This window comes from Populus trichocarpa, chromosome 9 (genome assembly GCF_000002775.5).
Source record: "Populus trichocarpa isolate Nisqually-1 chromosome 9, P.trichocarpa_v4.1, whole genome shotgun sequence".
NCBI classification, from domain to species: Eukaryota; Viridiplantae; Streptophyta; class Magnoliopsida; order Malpighiales; family Salicaceae; genus Populus; species Populus trichocarpa.
Window position 1 is genome coordinate 8265947 of NC_037293.2, and position 18641 is coordinate 8284587.

An 18641-nucleotide genomic window follows, 5' to 3' on the forward strand; every position below is an offset into this window, starting at 1 on the left:
AAGCCAGGTCTTATAATATTCAGCATCCCTTTTTGTGTGGCCTGATACTGAAGCAAGTCATCGCCGCGTGAACAGCGCAGATCCAGCAGGCAAGAGGCCAGGCAGGCAGGGGATTCGTAGTGGGAGTGGTGGTTTTTCCAGACAAAGAACCATCCCATGCTGATCTAGAGTGATCTGAAGTCTAAGCCAATAACCTCCCATGTGGATCATGCCTTTATACACATGCTGGCATGATGACGTGACGTCTTTTGCGTGGCCTAGGACACCTGTAGATGTAAGAATTACTTGCATAGCACCTACTCTTTATATATTCTAGGCTCAGACTTGATTCTGAAGGGTATCGCCGGCGGATCGAATACATCTGTCTGGATTTCATTTACACGTTACTGTTGAATTGAGGTGGAATCCTCAATATTTTTCCCGAGAGTTTTGGCCGGATACCTAATGAATATTGCAGGTGAGAATTTTGAAACAGCCCACGAAAGAAAGAGAGCAAGAAAAAGAAAACGACGACGACTCACGGGATCACTTACATGGTAGAATTCTGGATTACAGGACTGGGGCATGATTAAAAATGAAAATATTGCCCTCTTAAGAGAAAAATTGGTGTTAAAATTCATCAAGTTATTTTTTAGGTAAATTATTCAGTACACAATAGAGCGCACAGCTTGCGGTCTTACAAGGAAATTAATTAACTAATTAATTAATATAATATTATCTATTGTCAGCCAATGAAAATATAGGCTTTTAAGGATCAGACAATCTAGTGGTTAGAGATGCCAGGTTTTCACATGAAAAAAAATCTTATGCATGTATAATAAAAAAAAAAGAATAAAACGAACACAAATTAAGTGGTCCAATGCTGAAATATTTAATACAATCGGGTCCTATATGTCCATTATATACTTAGGAACACATTTAATTCTATCAAGAACCTACTAATTACAAAAAACAAAAAACAAAAAACTTAGCGCTTGATACATTAGATTCTGACCAGTGCTGTATTTTATAACATATTCTCCCCATACGCGGTATGAACTGTGATTTTTTTCCTGTCAAAACGTTCACACGCGAACCTGTCCAATTATTCTTATGTTTATATATATATTATTCTCCAAGCCTCAACGTGGCCAGAATAACGAACAACCATTTACAAGTAGCGGTATGGGAAGCGAGGGCTGAGGCACTGAACAGTGGATAATGGATATGGATGCTTGAAGGGGTCAAGATTTTGATGATGCGTGCCGTGCTATCAATGCCTAACCACACAAGATAATTCTTTCTTACACACTTCTCTATCTGTAAGGATCGATAATATGAAAACAATGCAGTAAGCTACAAAAGAGAATTTCCTCTCTGGAATGGACTCTACAGTTAGAACTGAGAAACATCAGCAAGATTCCCTGGTTTGGACAGTTACTCAAGCTCTCGATACAAGTTAAGAAGGGAGGAGTGAGCCTCTTGGGCGACACGTACTATAAGATAAGATATATACACGTACACTTTAATGAGGGTAGGGTATAATTTGCTTAATGGAGGAGCTTTAACGCTTCCAAGGCATTGAAGAGAAGGCAGGAAAAAGTCGGGAGTTCTTTGCGTGTGGGGAGGTAAAATATGAAGGAAAGGTAAGAGTACAACCATCACATGAAAATGTATGGTAATTAGTCCACCCACGCACACTGTTAATTGCAGGACTTGTGATGGTTAGCCTCGAATTAGAGAGAGCGTTTAAAATAATCCCTGGTTAATTAGCAAGCGTGGAATATTCCTCTACCTCTAGCAGCCATTCGTTTTTGTATCTATATTTTAATGTTGTTTTTAGCGCATGTACCCGGAAAGAGAAAGACCAGGTAACACGATTTAAAAAATAAAATAAAAATAAAGCTATATAAATGTACTTGGTCTTGAATTGTTAACAATACTTGGTTTATGGGAGTGCTTTCCCCCCCCCCCCCCCCCCCTTTTTTTTTTTTTTGCTTTTATAGTAACAAATTGTAAGTCAATTTGTTAGAAAATGGTACGGTTACGAATAGGAAATGAAAAAGACATAGGAAATTAGTGGTTTTTTTCAAACTTTGGAAAAAATATTTTTTTTTGTAAATTTCATACTTTATAGAGCCTCAGCGTGCATGACTATCACCCCCGCGATGTTTTACTTGTCTATTGAGCTTACAAGATGTTCAGTAGATCCGGGGATTAGTTGTGGTGCACGTAAGCTGGCCCGGACACCACGGGTTATAAAAAAAAAAAACATGTGGGAAGTTTTTTTTGTTTTCTGGTTGATTTTAGATTTTTGTATAATATTTTTTAAGGTTATTATGAATTTATCAAGGTATTTATAATGTTTTTTAGGTATTTTAGATTAAAAAAAAATTTAAAAATATTTTTTTAAAAAAAAAAACAGAGTGCCCAGTTTTCCAACAACCCTTTATCACAAAAAATACTAGCCAGTAAATGAAGGATTGTCTGCTGCCACAAACGATACACCGTTTGTGTTTTTTTATATAAAAAAATAAAGGGACAACGACGAGTCTTCTGCTTTTATTATTGGAAAAAATAAAAGTATGGCTCGCAAGGTATGCTTTTTTCATGGGCTTGAAGCGCGAGCCAAGTCTTTTTACGAGTGAAGCGCATCTCCTGTTTTTATTTTTTAAAAATAAAATTTGTTGCTTGATATAAAAAAGTCTCATACATCTTGGTTACGTATAATTAAATCAGGTGAATGATTTAAATTATAGATTTAACAGATTAATTCAAGTTAATTTATATTTTTATTTTTGTTAATTTTTGAATTTAATATTTTAATCTCTGATTTCTTCCCTTGACTATTTTTTTCTTCATTTACTATCAATAAAACGCACTGTAAGAGCCTACATATTCATTTAAAAATAAAAAAAAACTATGCAACGGCAGCGAATCTCGAGTCAAGTGAGGTTCTAAACATGGTGAATTGAATTAATTATGTCACATGAATGTTTTTAGGAATGCTTGCTAGTTTTGGTTTGCTAAATGATCTGGCCTTTTAGAGTCGCATGTTTGCCAAATAGTTTAATTTTTCGAAATTAATTCAAACGTGAAAGACGAGTGCTTGGAAATCTGTGATTTTATTAGAACTACATTGGGTGGCCTCAAAACTACACTGTCCGGTGTAAAGTTTCATCTTATCCTCTTTTTTTTTAGTTGTTTTTTAAAATATTTTTTACTCAGAAAAATATATTAATAATATTTTTTTATTTTTTAAAAATTATTTTTAAGATAAACACATCAAAATAATTTGAAAACATCAAAAATATATTAATTTAAAACAAAAAAATTCAATTTTTTTCAAAAACGTTTTTCAAACGCAGTGTCATACGCTAATCTTGCATTCCAAACAAAATTTGGGCAAATTTTATTTATTTATTTTAAATTATTTTTTAATATATTTTGATATCGTTTTGATGTGATGATATTAAAAATAATTTTTTTTAAAAAAATAATAAAATATTATTTTAAAACATTTCCAAATAAAAAATACTTTGAAAAATAATTATTATCCTACTCCCAAACACTTTCATCAACTTCAAAGAAATATTTAAGAAAAATTAAATTAACCTGAAATCTATAATTATATCCCTAACCAGAGGTGAGATTTAAGAAAACAAATAAAACAAGGATTGCAAAAAGGACATACAACTAGATTTTGATCTGCTGAATCTTAAAATTTCTAGGAAACATGTTTTGAAAATATACTGTTATATTGGCTTGCACAGTGAGTTAATTTTTTTAAAATTTAAAAAAAAATTTAAACATATAAAAATTATTTTAACCCTCTTGAGTTTGGCATAGATATATACCAGACCCAAGCAAATTCGATCTGACAAAGACCCAAGAACACATTTATTCACTTGCGAAAAAATAAGAAATGAAAGGAAAATATCTAAGATGATTTTACACTGCACAGTAAAATATCTATGATAATATTCGCACACCGTTTAGTATTTGTTATAATTTTAATCTCGAAAACTGCTCTACTGACTTTCACAGGTGACTCTTGCTGTCTTAAAAGTCCTAGATGAACACCCAGATAAGAAATAATAGCCGTTAAAAGATAAGGTGTGTCCACTTATCCTTGCGGGATAACTTGTTGAGTTTTGCTGGGCAACCCGATCCATGTATCCCCCCTAGCTAGTTGCCTTGCCACTGACATCATTCGTGTTCGTTCGTTTTTTTCTAAGCGTTTGGGAACGTGATTCAACCTGCATTCTTAAAAGATTTAATTTGATGTGCTGATGTCAAAAATAATTTTTAAAAAATAAAAAAATATCATTAACATATATTTTAACATGAAAAGTTATTTGAAAAGCAACCACAACCACATTGTCAAACAAGCTTATCAAGTTGCAGCTTGTTCTTCACATTCTACTTCATGTATCATTTCCCCTGCGCCGAAGGGGTCGATATCAAATAGCTTCTCGTGCTTTAGCATATTTTATGAATAATACAGCTTTAGTACTACTCTTTGCTGCTCCAGGATACCACCACTGACATCACTGTCAAAATAGCTCATTTGAAATTTTGCCATCATATACATGAACTTACAAACTAATAGGTTAAATTTAACAGTTAAATGAACAAAAATAAAGAGGTTGAGTGTTCGGTAAGAAAAATAAAAACATCAAATAGCGTGACAAAGTGAATTTCATGTATTAGTTTTTTTTTGTCATGAGCTTAATAAATTACTAGCTAATTCACTATTGCTTAAAATTATTATTTTTTTATGTTTTTAAATTATTTTAATAGTATGTTGTTAAAAATAACTTTTTAAAAATAATAAATATTATTTTAATAAATCTTCAAGCGTAAAACACACCGAAAAACAACCTCACAACACTCCTACCTACTCCGGAGCCGTCTCATCAACAACAGTACAATTAGCAATTAAAAATGAGGAGTCGTCACTTCCATCCCGATTTTTGTTGTTGATGTCTTCCTGATTATTACAAAACATTGGTAGAAATCCCGGGCTAGCCACGCATGCATGCACCTCGTGCTATATGGTGATTATTAGTTTATTGTTTCAGCCACCGTCGCTCTCCGAGACTAGCTAGATAGGGTGGAGGCATGCTAAACACAAGGGCCATTGAATCATTCTTTTACTGGTTTTTTCATCGAACAGTAGTCATGGACTGAATTATTCAGTCCTTTGAATGCTTCCCACTGCTTGCATCAGATCAATATTGTTTTCCGATTTGGCAACTTTACAATAAAACACTAGGTCAGCTAAATAATGAACAATAAGTAGTGGTGGTATCGTGCCATTTATCTAGTGGCGCAGACCCCATGACCCGGGTGCATTAAATAACTAAAAAATTATCTATTTAGTTGGTGATTTAATAGTAAGATGACCAAAAAGTTTGTTCTTTTTGTGTTCTCAAGTTTGAGCTTTATGGTTGTTAATATTGATGGCTACTAGAGACTTACCTGGTCTTTAATTTCATGATTTATGAGGATTAGTCGAGGTACATGCAAGCTAGCCGAACACTCCACGTAAAAAAAAAAAAAAAAACTAAGATTTAAATCTTTCCCTAGAGATATCAGCCTGTCGCTATCAGATTCTTATGGGTCATGGCCGATTTTAATGTATATTTCTGCTGGTCCATTTGCTAAACAGTTGGGTTTCATTCGAGGGACACGGCCCAATAAGAATGGGAATAGAGAGGAGTGGGCCAATAATAGCAGGCCGCAGTGAGAGCGATGTGGCCACAGTCGCAAAGTCCATTGTCAGTAAGGAGAACGACATGCCACTTGGATTTACTATTATATTGCTCTTTGAAGAGAACGACGGCCCTTGATTACACACTTCCGACCCCGCGAAATCAAAATCCATCCCCTACTAAGGATTTCCTTGAAAAAAAATATCGCTAAAGAGCAATCGTTAAAAGAAAAATCGAAAAAATACCCAACAATAGGCTGTTCGTAATGAAATGATAAGGCAATCTTATAAAATAATGTTTTTATTTATGATAATTTTTTTTCCAAATAGGAGTACTTTAGAAGAATGCCTTTTCTTCTCTTCTTCATTTCTTCCATCTTTGGATAATTCCCCTGAACTAAATTTAAAAAAATATTAAAAATAATAATTTAAGTAAAAATAAATAAATTTTTAATAAAAAACATATTAAAACTTAGTACCAAACACCCTAAACTAGAGAGTTAGCCTCATAATTTGATGGCATGAGCTGTCTTACTCAAGCCTAAAACTTTGTCGCAAAGTTTTCGGCTTTTAGATGGTAAGTTCCTCAACAATCATTTCCTCGTGGAGGCACCATGATCACAAAAGCTACAGAGGAAAGCCGTACTAGCTCTCATTATATGGGCAACATACAATTTGGCATTAACATATACAATTTTACGGTACTCGTTCCTGGCATCCCTTCTTCTTCTTTTTTTTATTAATTAATATAAATATTCGTATTAATTTGTGTATATTTCGATTAATTTTATAAGTTTTTAAATTAACAACTATATAAATCTTTAATGACTATAATATTAACAATTATAATATTCAAACTTGAAATTACAGGAGAAATAAACCCCATGATCTTAAGTTTCTTCCTAACTTCTCTTTTCTTATGCTAGAAGTGGATGTATTGATAGGCTTGCCACCCTATTGTTTTAAATGCTACTCGTTCTTATTCCACTAACTTTTTCTTAAATTAGGATTTTTTTTATATAAAAAAAAATAGCCACGTGTACAAGTTTGAAGTGAATTGATGTTAATTGTAGCACGGATGTGGGGATACCATCATGTCAGGGACAAGATTTTTAACTGTCCAAAATAATGCTTTTTATTAGGGGATTTTTTTTAATTTGGGATTTAGATCATGCCGTGTTTGAATCTTATCATTCATTTTGAATTTAATGATTTAAATATTAAAATTTTTGTCATTTTTAGCATATATTAAAATCAAAATAATATCTATTTGTTTCGAATCAAATCATTTAGATTTAACATAAAATAAACAAACACTAGAAGATCCCAGTTCATAATTTTGTTGATTTTTTTTCATTGGAGAGAATTTGTCAAACCAAGTGCTATAGGGAAACCACACGAGGGATAGGAGCACAATCGGGTTGGTTCTTCTATTGATACAGGGATTGTCACGTATCATGGTTATTTATAAAATCCAATAGCAGGTTAAACAGGAATTCAATATCTAGACTGATTTAGATTTAACAAGAAATAGAGGAGGGAATTAATCTAAGTACTCTGTTTAAATCTTAGATTGACTCGTGTTTTAAGTTGACAAGCTAAAACCTGATGAAATAGCTATTGATTTTAAAAAAGTTAAAATAATATTATTTTAATTTTTTTAAAAAAAATTGAATTAACATTCTTAATTTGTAATTCTAAGTGACTATTTGTTTGCGTGGTTTACTTCAATTCCGTTGTTGCGTTTGCTGTTGAAGCAAACTACGGAAAATTGATGTTTGGTAATAAATGAAACGTATATTATTGTTCATGGATCTCATTATTAATTCGGTTTAAAATGCAGGGTCGTTAAAAGCAGCTCAATGCTGTTTTTTTTTTATTCACGTGAATAGTGGAGTCACTTTCTACTGTTCTAGCCGGACCAGGTCGGGTCCAGTCTGATCCAGAGCTAAATGCATTGAACCAGGTCCGACCCGGTAAAATAAAAAAAAAATTATTTTTTATTTTTGTAATTGTGTTTTATTTTACCTGATGTTGTTGCGCACTTCAAAAATCAAGGAAACTGTAGTCATTGTTTGATGTATTTCATACATGATGAAATTGTAGATAGTTTAACAGAATAATAAAAATTATTTTATATAAAGTATTATTTATTTCATGATGTAATAGCAACATTTACATCTACAATATTTAAATTAAAAACCTTTAATATTAATATGTATTTTTTAAAATATTTTATAACCTCAATTTAAAAAGTATTATTAACCAAACAGTAAATTATTTTTTGTTCAAACTCAATTTCATCCACAGTTTTAATCAAATATATATAAATACCAAAGCAACCTCGATCAAAAATACTTTTATAAAATTGAATTAACCTTCTTAATTTGTAATTCTAAGTGACTATTTGTTTGCGTGGTTTACTTCAATTCCGTTGTTGCGTTTGCTGTTGAAGCAAACTACGGAAAATTGATGTTCGGTAATAAATGAAACGTATATTATTGTTCATGGATATCATTATTAATTGTGTTTAAAATGCAGGGTCGTTAAAAGCAGCTCAATGCTGTTTTCTCTTCTTCTTCACGTGAACAGTGGAGTCACTCTCCACTGTTCTAGTCGGACTAGGTCGGGTCCGGTCTGGTCCAGAGCTAAATGCATTGAACTAGGTCCGACCCGGTAAAATAAAAAAAAATTTATTTTTTATTTTTGTAATTGTGTTTTGTTTTACCTGATGTTGTTGCGCACTTAAAAAATCAAGAAAACCATAGTCATTGTCGGATGTATTTCATACGTGATGAAATTGTAGATAGTTTAACGGAACAATAAAAATTATTTTATATAAAGTATTATTTATTTCATGATGTAATAGCAACATTTACATCTACAACATTTAAATTAAAAACCATTAATATTAATATGTATTTTTTTAAATTATTTTATAACCTCAATTTAAAAAGTATTATTAACCAAACAGTAAATTATTTTTTATTCAAACTCAATTTTAACCAAATATATATAAATACCAAACCAACCTCAACCAAACATACTCTTATAAAATAATTTTTTTCAAATCATAACAATAAAAACTACCACAATAACAAACATTTAATCTTGTCTTGGATGAAGTTTTATATTAGCGGGCTTCTCCCTACTTTGATAGCCTCTCCCGGTAATGAACAAATTATCATCTCCTGGTTTGGTCCAAACCCATAATAATAATAACAATAATAAAAAAAAGTCTTTGTCCATGTCTGAACAAGCGAGTCTGCAGACACCCTTTCTCCATGTCTGTGCTCTTCAAAAACAAGCAAGGTTTTGTTTGGCAAGTATTAGTTTTTGTGCTTTTTTTATCGGAGGTTGTGCATTGTCTCGCCAAACAGGTTCTAAATAATAAATCATGCATAAGCAAAAGAAAAGAGAAAGACAATTGCTTGAGCAGTGTTACAACAGAAAGGAATCATCTCCTAAGCATAACAATACACCAAGAAAAGTATCTCCTCGATGACCATTTAAACCAGAGAGGAAAACACATTGGGTGAAATGTTAAGGAATTACACACCATTTGGTGTCATGTTTGGATGCTTTCTATTTTTTTTTTAAGTGTTCTTGTAATGATTCACACTAATGTCTTATATTTCGATAATTTTGATATTATAATTTTAAAATTATTAAAAAGATATTAATTTGATATTTGTTAGTAACAAATATTTTAGAAAAACACTTCCACTGGCACTATTAAAGACACCCTTAATCGTGAATAAATAAATTGTGAGGGTGTGGTAGTGTACATCACCCCTGGTATATTTTTTATTAGAAAATAATGAGCAGAAAAATAATTATCTACACATGATAGAAAACATCATGCATTTCATACATGCACAAAACACCATACATTTCATATTCCCGCATGTTTTAAATAACCCCATAACATTAACAACACTTATGTTTTACTTTTTTTTTTTTTTTTTGCAAGATCGGTCGAAAATAAATATTCTACAGAGTCAACACCACGACTTGAATAGGAATTATGACTGGGTGGGTGGTGTTTGTATGTGATATGGTTAATTTTTGAAGTGTATTTTTTAAAAAATATATTAAACAAATATTTTTAATATCAACATAGCAAAATTATTAAAAAAATTTCAAAAACAAAAATAAAAAACTTTTAGAAATATGAATTTTTACCATGCTACTCGTTCAATGTTGAACGAATTCCTTTAGAGACCAGATAATTGATCATATTACTTTGGTTTGACTGGTGAATAGTTTGTTAGGAAATGCTAGATAATCACTTCTGGTAAAAAGAATTGTTTGGAAGTATGACTGCGGTTGCTTTTTAAAGTGTTTTTTATTTGAAAATTTATTAAAATGATATTTTTTTTATTTTTTAAAAATTATTTTGACACTAGCATATCAAAATAATTTGAAAATACCAAAAAAATATTAATTTAAAACAAATAAAAAATAAAATTTTTTAATTTTTTAAAAATATTTTTAAAATACAAAAACAATCATATCTAAATCCTAAACATTCTTACGCGTGCTTAAGCTACCTCGAATTTGTTATTCGTGATTGATGCACGCGGTTATATATGATTTCTGACTGTTTGGTTACTTTGGGTTAGTATTTAGAATTAGAATAAAAATATCGGTATAGAGGACAAAGATAGGTAAATACAATGAATTTGTTTATAAAACAATTTTGAAATAAATATATGTATTTACAAGACAGTAGTGCATCGAGGTATGTTTATTCTTTTTTGTTTTAATCTCTTTTATTCCAAGATAATAACAAAACATTATAATATTATATTATTTCCCAACCCATCATCAAATTTTATTAATGCACGTAACCTATTCTTTAACCAACTGGGTCCCCATCTTATGAACAATCCCCCATTATATTACTCATATCCTAAAATGACAGTAAGAGTTTGACAGAGAACATCAAGTTCTCTTAAAAAAAAGGGTACCTTGGATGGGAGCCATTAATGGATTCGGACGAAGGGATCTGATTGAAAATTCTCAATACATTGAGGACTCGATTGATAAAAGCACAGGTTAGATGCAACTGGGAAGTTGTCTGGAGGTCATGAACTAAAATGAGGGGACCCACAGATTTATCCCTTCTCTTAAATTTTACAAATGTTTTTTTTTTAGTTTAACGTTGGTGTCCGGGCCAGCTTGCGCGTACCTCGACTAATCCCACGAACCCTGAAGTTAACGACCATGTAAGCCTCCAGTGGTCATCATATAAGCAACCACAAGACTCGAACTTGAAACCAAAAAGGGAACAAACATCAAATGTTTTTTTTTTATATAAAAAAAACGGTAAACTGTTTCGGTATGACATCTTGCAAATATATCCTATAAAGGGCACGCGTTGATTTCTTTTTCCTTTTCTTTTGGGTTTTAGGACAACCATCTCACACATGTGACTCTTAGTTACACTTTCCGAATAATAATAATAAAAAAATAAGACTCAAGGTGGTTACCATATGACGCCCTCTACTAAGGGTTTTTTTTCCCTCTCAAGATTCAAACAAAAAAACGCATGTTTTAATACTGTTTAATATGGTTTTATTAGTGTATTTTATCGTTATTTTTTAAAATATATTTCAAACATCAATATATTAAAACAATTTGAATACATAAAAAAATTAATCTAAGTAAATAAAAAAACAAAAAAAAATATTTTAGTTTTTCAAAACTACTTTTAAAATATAAAAATAAACCCATTTTTTTTATTACAATTACAGTACTCTGTCTCTTGTAACAAAGTATGATAACATTAGGGTCATTTAGAATTCCTCCAGCAACTCCAACTTGCAATAATGCACCATAAATTTAGCACAATTCAAACTCAAATCTAAGGAAAAAAAAAAAAACATCAACATAATCGACACTTTTTTCTTCTTCTTTGCCTTTTTAGGGCACGATAATCATTTAATTAACTTTATTCAGAAATGGGCATTATTTGCATCCTTTCTTTTTGAGAGAGAGGCAGAGAAGAGTGATGGTACTAGTAAACAAGTAACTGTGTAAATTGAGGACGCAAAATCCTAAGGGCTAAAAGGTGGGTCATTTATTAAAAAGGAGTGAAGTGGCAACAAAAAAGCTAGCTGTGTGTCAGTTTTGGCGTGCATGACTGAGCAAAGGTAGTGGCGAGTCATGAGTGCCCTCTTCTTTAATGCCCCCTTCTCCAAAAACTGAATGAACTTCTCTTTGCTTTCTTTCTAAACGAGCAAAGAAAATCAAAGACAAGATTTTTATTTTAGGTTTGATGTAATAACCAAGCAATGTAGGATTGTTAGTACACTCATATGAGATAAAACATCTGTTTCTAGCTCATGTTTTTGTGTAAGAAGTTGTGGGATCTTGAATTTCTGTAACTAAGTGACACCTCATTTCTAGGCTATATTTCTGGGTGATCCCCTTAGTGTTTTGTCGTGGTTAATTTTTTTTGGCACTTGAGACTCAAAGTTGCCATCTTTTGAGTGTCACTAATATTGCAATTTTCGGTGAGTGTTCTTCCAAGAGACGTCTATCTATTTTGTTTGTGGATTTGTTGTAGCTTTAAGTCTTGGCTTTAAAGGCTTGTTTCTTTCTTTTTTGATGATTTTTGTTGTTAAAATGGGGTTCTTTCGGTGGGTTTATCTACATTGGTTCTAGGAATATGGTGGTAATATTTATGGTTTTGTAGATTTGGATACTTGGGGTCAGTTTTGGATTTTGTTGGGGCTTACACGGAGAGTGGCTTTGGGGTTTTGTCTTTTGGTTTCCAAGTTGGTTATATTCATACGTCAACATGTGGGGTTTTAGGGTTTTACATTATAGCAATTCTATCCTGATCTTTGGTCACAATTATTTAACTAGATATTTGTTATTTAATTAGATTTCTGTAACATATTATGGTAGATTCCTTTGATTTCAGTTTCAATTTTCTTGTTGGTAGTTGATGTTTGATAGTTCATTACTACAGCATTTTTGCGATGCATAAATCTCATTTATTCCCATGCTTTTGCCTTTTTCTGAAAAAAAATTGAAGATAGATGCTTGTTGTCTGCGTTTTTGGTGGTTTCTTCAACTGATACCAAGATGCTGTTTTTTTTTTCTTTGCAGGTTTTCAAAGTTCAACGGTAAAAATATACATATTCTTTATACTTGGAACTTGGAACTTAATTAAGCTGGATTGGTCTTGCTGATATGAATCTTTTAATAAAGAAGGAAGAAAACAAAGTAACAGAGTAATCAGAGGCGGAAAGATAAATAAATAGGGTGTGAGTGAGGTGGAGTCAGATTTATGCTTGTGGGTTGTCTCTAATTAGTGAATTGTTTAGTGTAGAGTGCCTGTTGGCCATGTCTCCTGGGCTGATTCATTGCCTCCGTACTCCGTGGGCTTTGCCGCCGATTTAGGCAACAGCCATTTCTTTGGCTTTCATTTTATTTAAGAGATCCTTTTAGTTGAAAAACTACTCAATCCCATCTTCTTTACATCCCTTTAACTCACTCTCTCTCTCTCCGTCACACTTCCTGCCTTGGTTTCTGTCAAGATTCGGTCATACCTCACTTACATATATTGTTCACCGTCTCCTGAGATCCTTGTTGACTCTCCCTTAGGCCTAGAAGCCTGTTACAATTGAGAAACTTGGTCCCCACACCTGTAGTATATTTTCCAATTCAGGAATATTTTTCTCGAGTTGGGTTATGTTAATGTTTCATTGGGAATGTGTGGTGGTGAGCGTATAGCATAAGGTGTTTGATTTAGGAGTGATCAATTGAGTGCAGGGAAGGTTTGTTTCGAAACTACAGTATTTGGATCTTTAGTCTGACAAGATGAAGTTCATGAAACTTGGATCAAAGCCAGATTCATTTCAGGCAGAAGGGAACAGTATTAGGTGAGAAGTTTCAAAGTCCAATTTGCGTTCTGTTTTATTCCTTGCTGAAATTTTATTTACGATTCTTGTTGTTGCTTTAATGTCTTATTCTTTTTGGTTTCTTTTAAGTCAATCCTCTTATTGATGAATTTGCACAGCTGCTGTTGTGTGTTAGATCTGCTACTCCGGTTGTTTGACTACTTTCTTTGGAGAACTGTGAAGTTTGGGTTCTCTACTGAAGGTCATACAGCATTTGTATTGCTGGAAATGAGGATTTTATTCAGCCTCTGTTGGCAGTTGTTAATATCATTGATGCTTTAACAAAGTGAAACAATCTTTAAAATGATTATGATTCGCCAGTATATTTAGTTCCATTTGTCCATGATTTTACATTCATGCATGAGCACAGTGTTTGCTGGTGATTTCTGTCTTCTGTGGAGATTGGAGCTGCTTTGCAATGTGAAGTGGTTCAAAATGAGAGATTGTTCTTATGTTTCTGATTACTAAAGGAAAATTGAAATCTCTTCTGGTCCGAAGTTGTTGTTGAATGCTTGTTATTCTGGCTTTTCCCCACCAATTGGGTCTTGATTTTTTGTACTTGGCCCCTGTAAAGTTTGGTCGGCCTGTGAAGATTGTTACATTAAAAAAATAATTAAATGAATGGTTTACAGCTTTGGAATAGAATGTGGTTGCACTTAGCAATATGCATATCGTCAAATTTCTTTAAATTTTTGATTGTTGCTGACATTACTGGGATTTTATATGTCATGTGCAGATATGTGGCTACTGAGTTGGCAACTGATATCATTGTTAACGTGGGGGATATAAAGTTTTATCTGCATAAGGTACACATGATCGATCAATCCAGTATACATTTCTAGTTGATGACTATGGTGTTATCTCTGCAACTTCATCTAGATCTTTGTATCTTAGTGTCTGTCCTGTGTGGTGCCCTTGGTACATAGCATCTCATGATGCTATACATGGCACTATGGGCATCCAAGGTAGCTGACTTTGCTAATTTATTCAATATAAGTGAGCCTAGAATATGATTTTTGGTTCTGAGATGTCAAGACAATGATCTGACATGGCTCAGCTTGGTTTGGCAATGTCTGAAGCAAGGGTAGTATGATACCGTTTAATCGATTCAATATTATTGTTGAATAAACCATCTAACCTTTTGTCAAAGGCATCCTTGGACTGTGGCTACAGTCATAATGGGTAGAGTGCCATGGCTTGGAATGGTGTTGACATGCGTTTAGAAATCTGTGTTAATATGCTATGTTGCTATAATCATTTTGATGCTAATTAATTTAAAATCCTGCTATGCAGTTTCCTCTTCTGTCAAAAAGTGCTCACTTGCAGAATTTGGTAACAATTGCCAACGGAGAAAATAGTGATGAAGTTGAAATTTCTGATATTCCGGGTGGGCCTTCTGCCTTTGAGATATGTGCCAAATATTGCTATGGCATGACTGTGACCCTCAATGCTTATAATGTTGTTTCTGCCCGATGTGCGGCTGAGTACCTTGGAATGCATGAGACTATTGAAAAAGGGAACCTCATTTACAAAATTGATGTCTTCCTTAGCTCTAGCATTTTTCACAGCTGGAAGGATTCAATCATTGTTCTTCAGACCACAAGGTCGCTTTTGCCATTATCTGAGGAACTGAAGGTGACCAGCCATTGCATTCATGCTGTAGCTACCAAGGCCTGTGTTGACGTTTCAAAAGTCAACTGGTCCTATTCGTATAACCGGAGAAAACTCCCCGAGGAAAATGGGAATGATCCAAACTTGAATGGTCTGAGAAACCGGTTAGTGCCAAAGGACTGGTGGGTTGAGGATTTATGCGAGCTTGAAATTGGCTTGTATAAGCGAGTTCTTATTACAATCCAAACCAAAGGCACACTTTCTGATGAGGTGATTGGAGAAGGTTTGAAAGCTTACGCTTACAGAAGGTTGCCAGGTTTCAGCAAGGGTATGATCCAGTGTGGAGACGCAGCAAAATATAGATCAACAGTTGATACCATCGTGTGTCTGTTGCCTGCTGAGCGAGGCAGCGTCCCCTGTAGTTTTTTGTTGAAGCTATTAAAAGCAGCCATATATGTTGACTTGGGCGATGCAATCAAAGGACAGCTGATAAGGAGAATCGGACAGCAACTAGAGGAGGCTTCTGTAAATGATCTTTTGATTCATGCTGGGGAAGGGGAGAACATGATGTATGATGTTGATGCAGTAAAGAAAATGGTGGAAGAGTTTCTGATGCGAGATCAGATTGCCGAGATGGAGTCTGAAGAAGGCCATGAGGTTCAGGAGATAAGAAAACCAGGGATTTTATCCGATGCTTCCAAGCTCATGGTGGCAAAACTGATAGATGGGTACCTAGCTGAAATAGCAAAGGATCCCAATCTGCCCCTCTTGAAGTTTGTTGAGCTTGCTGAGATGGTATCTGGTATCTCTAGACCAGCTCATGATGCACTGTACCGGGCAGTTGACATGTATCTCAAGGTAATAACATCAATTTTTTTAATTCACATCAATTTTTTTTCAAATCAAGGCACTAAACAGCATGTTTGACCCCTCAACTGAGTTTAGGAGTGCAGCCAATCATAAAACTTGGGTGCATTCAATTGCTTAGTGGTTACTGATATGTAGAGTTTTGCTGTTCTTTGATGCAGGAACACCCAGGGATCAGCAAGAGTGAGAGGAAGAGGATATGCAAATTGATGGACTGCAAGAAACTATCAGTTGATGCATGCATGCATGCGGTGCAGAATGACAGGCTACCATTGCGTGTAGTTGTGCAGGTACTCTTTTTTGAGCAGGTCAGGGTGGCTGCCTCATCTGGCAGTAGCACCCCCGACCTTCCTAAAAGCATAAGGGATCTAAACAATGGGTCTCAAAGGAGCTCGAGGTCAGCGAATACTAACACAGAGGGAGATTGGGATGTTGTGGCAACTGCTGAGGAGCTCAAGGCTCTAAAGGAGGAGGTAGCTTCCTTGAGATTGGCTACTGGTAGAAGTGGTGTCGATAAGGCTGTCAACAACAAAATGAGAGGGATGCTCAAGTCGAAGATCCTTACAAAGCTCTGGTCAAGCAAAGGGGAAAAGGGCGAGAATAGTGGGTCGGATTCATCAGAAAGTCTTGGTTCTGCTAACATGGAAGAAGCTAAATCCACGCCTTCCAGAAACATCAGGCATTCAGTCTCTTAGAAGAATTTAGTTATACAGAGTAGTTTTTCTTACATGTTTCTTATTGGCTTTTTGCCATTGTTAATGACAATAACAACTTAAAAACAGTAGTGTTTATCTTCTAAATTCTAATTGAGCAAACTGAGGCATATATACTTTGCAATAACAGTTCTTTATTTTGTTTAAAAAGATTTGCAGGGCAGAAGAAATCATTGAATATTACTGCTGCGCTAAACTAGTATATCAACGGCCACCAAAAGTTAAAAGTATTTTTAAATAAACATTAATCAGGTGTAAAGATATCAAATTTCATATTAATTGATAGAAAACTATATGTGAATTCATCCGTATAACTTCTTAAAATCTAAATTTTGCTTGATATTACTGTGGTATTCTTTTTTCTAATGAAAAAAAATAAAATTATTGTGATGCGCGAGCTAGATTCGGCCCGCTTTTAGTTGATTTGATTCTCTAATGGATCCCCCACTGTTTTGTTTATATTGGGGTACACTTGCCTGCTAATTTGGGCCACAGTTTAAATGAATGCTTGGATCACTATAAATTACGCAGACTTTACTTCAAGTTTGAATTTTGAAGTATGGTTTGTTTTTGTGTTTTAATATTTTTAATTTGTTTTTATTTGGTTTAAATGAATTTTTTTAGTATTTTCAGATTATTTTGATGTGATGATATTAAAAATAATTTTTTTTTTAAAATATTATTTTAATATATATTTTTTAAAAAAATACTTTGAAAAGCAATTGCTATTAAACTTTCAAACACCTCTTCATTTTCTTTGGTAGATACATAGAAGGTACCATATAATAGCAAACGGTAGTAATAATAATAATAGTAATAAGAAGAATGAATTGTTATTTAAACCTCTTTACCTGTTAGTTGTTTTTTTTATTCTATTTTTATTACAAAACGTGTTTATTAAGATTATAAAAAATAAACAACATGTATATTTTTTTTTCTATGATATTAATAAATGCGTTTCTTAAAAAAATTTGAGAAAAAAAAAACAATTGACATGATTAACAAAGTCAAAAGACACATATTCTGTGATTATGCAATTTACTTAACACCCTCAACAAATTATTAACCGAGGGCTAAAATTAAATAAATTAATATAGTACTAGAATTCAATTAACACTAAAATTAATACACGAATCTGATTAATCATTTGCTTATAAAAGCTGTGCTAATTTACAGTGAAATCTTAGTATAAAGATAAATCTTCGGTTTTTATCTAAGTATAGTTTATAGATGACAAGTTGATCAATCAAGTCATATCAGGTAAATATCAAGTCAATTCAAATTAAATCATAAGCTAGGATAGATTTTAGGTTATGAGTTTGACAGCTAGGTTAAGCTGAGCTTTAAAAACCAGCTTTGTTTGATATTTTTCAAATTACGTGTAACAACAACATATCTTAACGGCGTAAATCAGCTCCTTAACTCTGAATTAATCATGCCAAACAATATTTCATGGCTGACCTCATGTTGATAATGAGATGAGAATCTTCGGGTACATAAATTTCAAAAGCAGAGAAAATGTTGGAGCTAGAATGAGTGGAAAATATAGTTCTACACAGATGTTAACTTCTATATGGATCCACTTGTTCTGAATTAATCGCAATCGCTAAAGCTTGTTGTGGACGAGTTTAGTGCAATTATTATCATCAGCTAGCGTCTAATGGTATCCTGCATAGCGATACTTGATATTGCTAACAATATACTGCTTCTTTTAAAAGAGTTTAGGGTTTAAATTCTTTTTGGTTGCAGAAAAAATTAACTTCACATTACCCTTTCAATGCAGGTCAAGAGGAAGGACGTAGGATAGAACTTCAGTAGAAAAGTCTACGTACGAACTGC

General features: G+C 33.2%; 1 protein-coding gene across 3 annotated transcripts; it reads left to right on the top strand.

Moving 5' to 3' along the window:
• Nucleotides 1-11726: 11726 nt before the first annotated feature.
• On the top strand, nt 11727-16952 carry LOC7469629 (BTB/POZ domain-containing protein NPY2). Of its 3 annotated transcripts, none has more exons than XM_024609008.2 (5): nt 11727-11853; nt 12818-13593; nt 14348-14417; nt 14905-16080; nt 16251-16952. In XM_024609008.2, the coding sequence occupies exons 2-5, from the start codon at nt 13532-13534 to the stop codon at nt 16782-16784; spliced, it is 1842 nt and encodes a 613-aa protein (XP_024464776.2). In that variant the 5' UTR covers nt 11727-11853; nt 12818-13531; the 3' UTR covers nt 16785-16952. The 3 variants fall into 3 exon arrangements, with proteins under 3 accessions (XP_024464776.2, XP_002313906.3, XP_052311872.1); XM_002313870.4 differs by lacking the exon at nt 11727-11853 and adding an exon at nt 11863-12216; XM_052455912.1 differs by lacking the exon at nt 11727-11853 and having other exon boundaries at nt 12348-13593.
• Nucleotides 16953-18641: the final 1689 nt, after the last annotated feature.

Bases quoted from the DNA above. Each gene is read 5' to 3' on its own strand.
- LOC7469629 (XM_024609008.2), top strand. From the start codon at position 13,532: ATGAAGTTCATGAAACTTGGATCAAAGCCAGATTCATTTCAGGCAGAA. The intron at 14,418-14,904 runs GTACACATGATC...CCTGCTATGCAG, and splicing joins TAAAGTTTTATCTGCATAAG to TTTCCTCTTCTGTCAAAAAG. The intron at 16,081-16,250 runs GTAATAACATCA...TCTTTGATGCAG, and splicing joins CAGTTGACATGTATCTCAAG to GAACACCCAGGGATCAGCAA.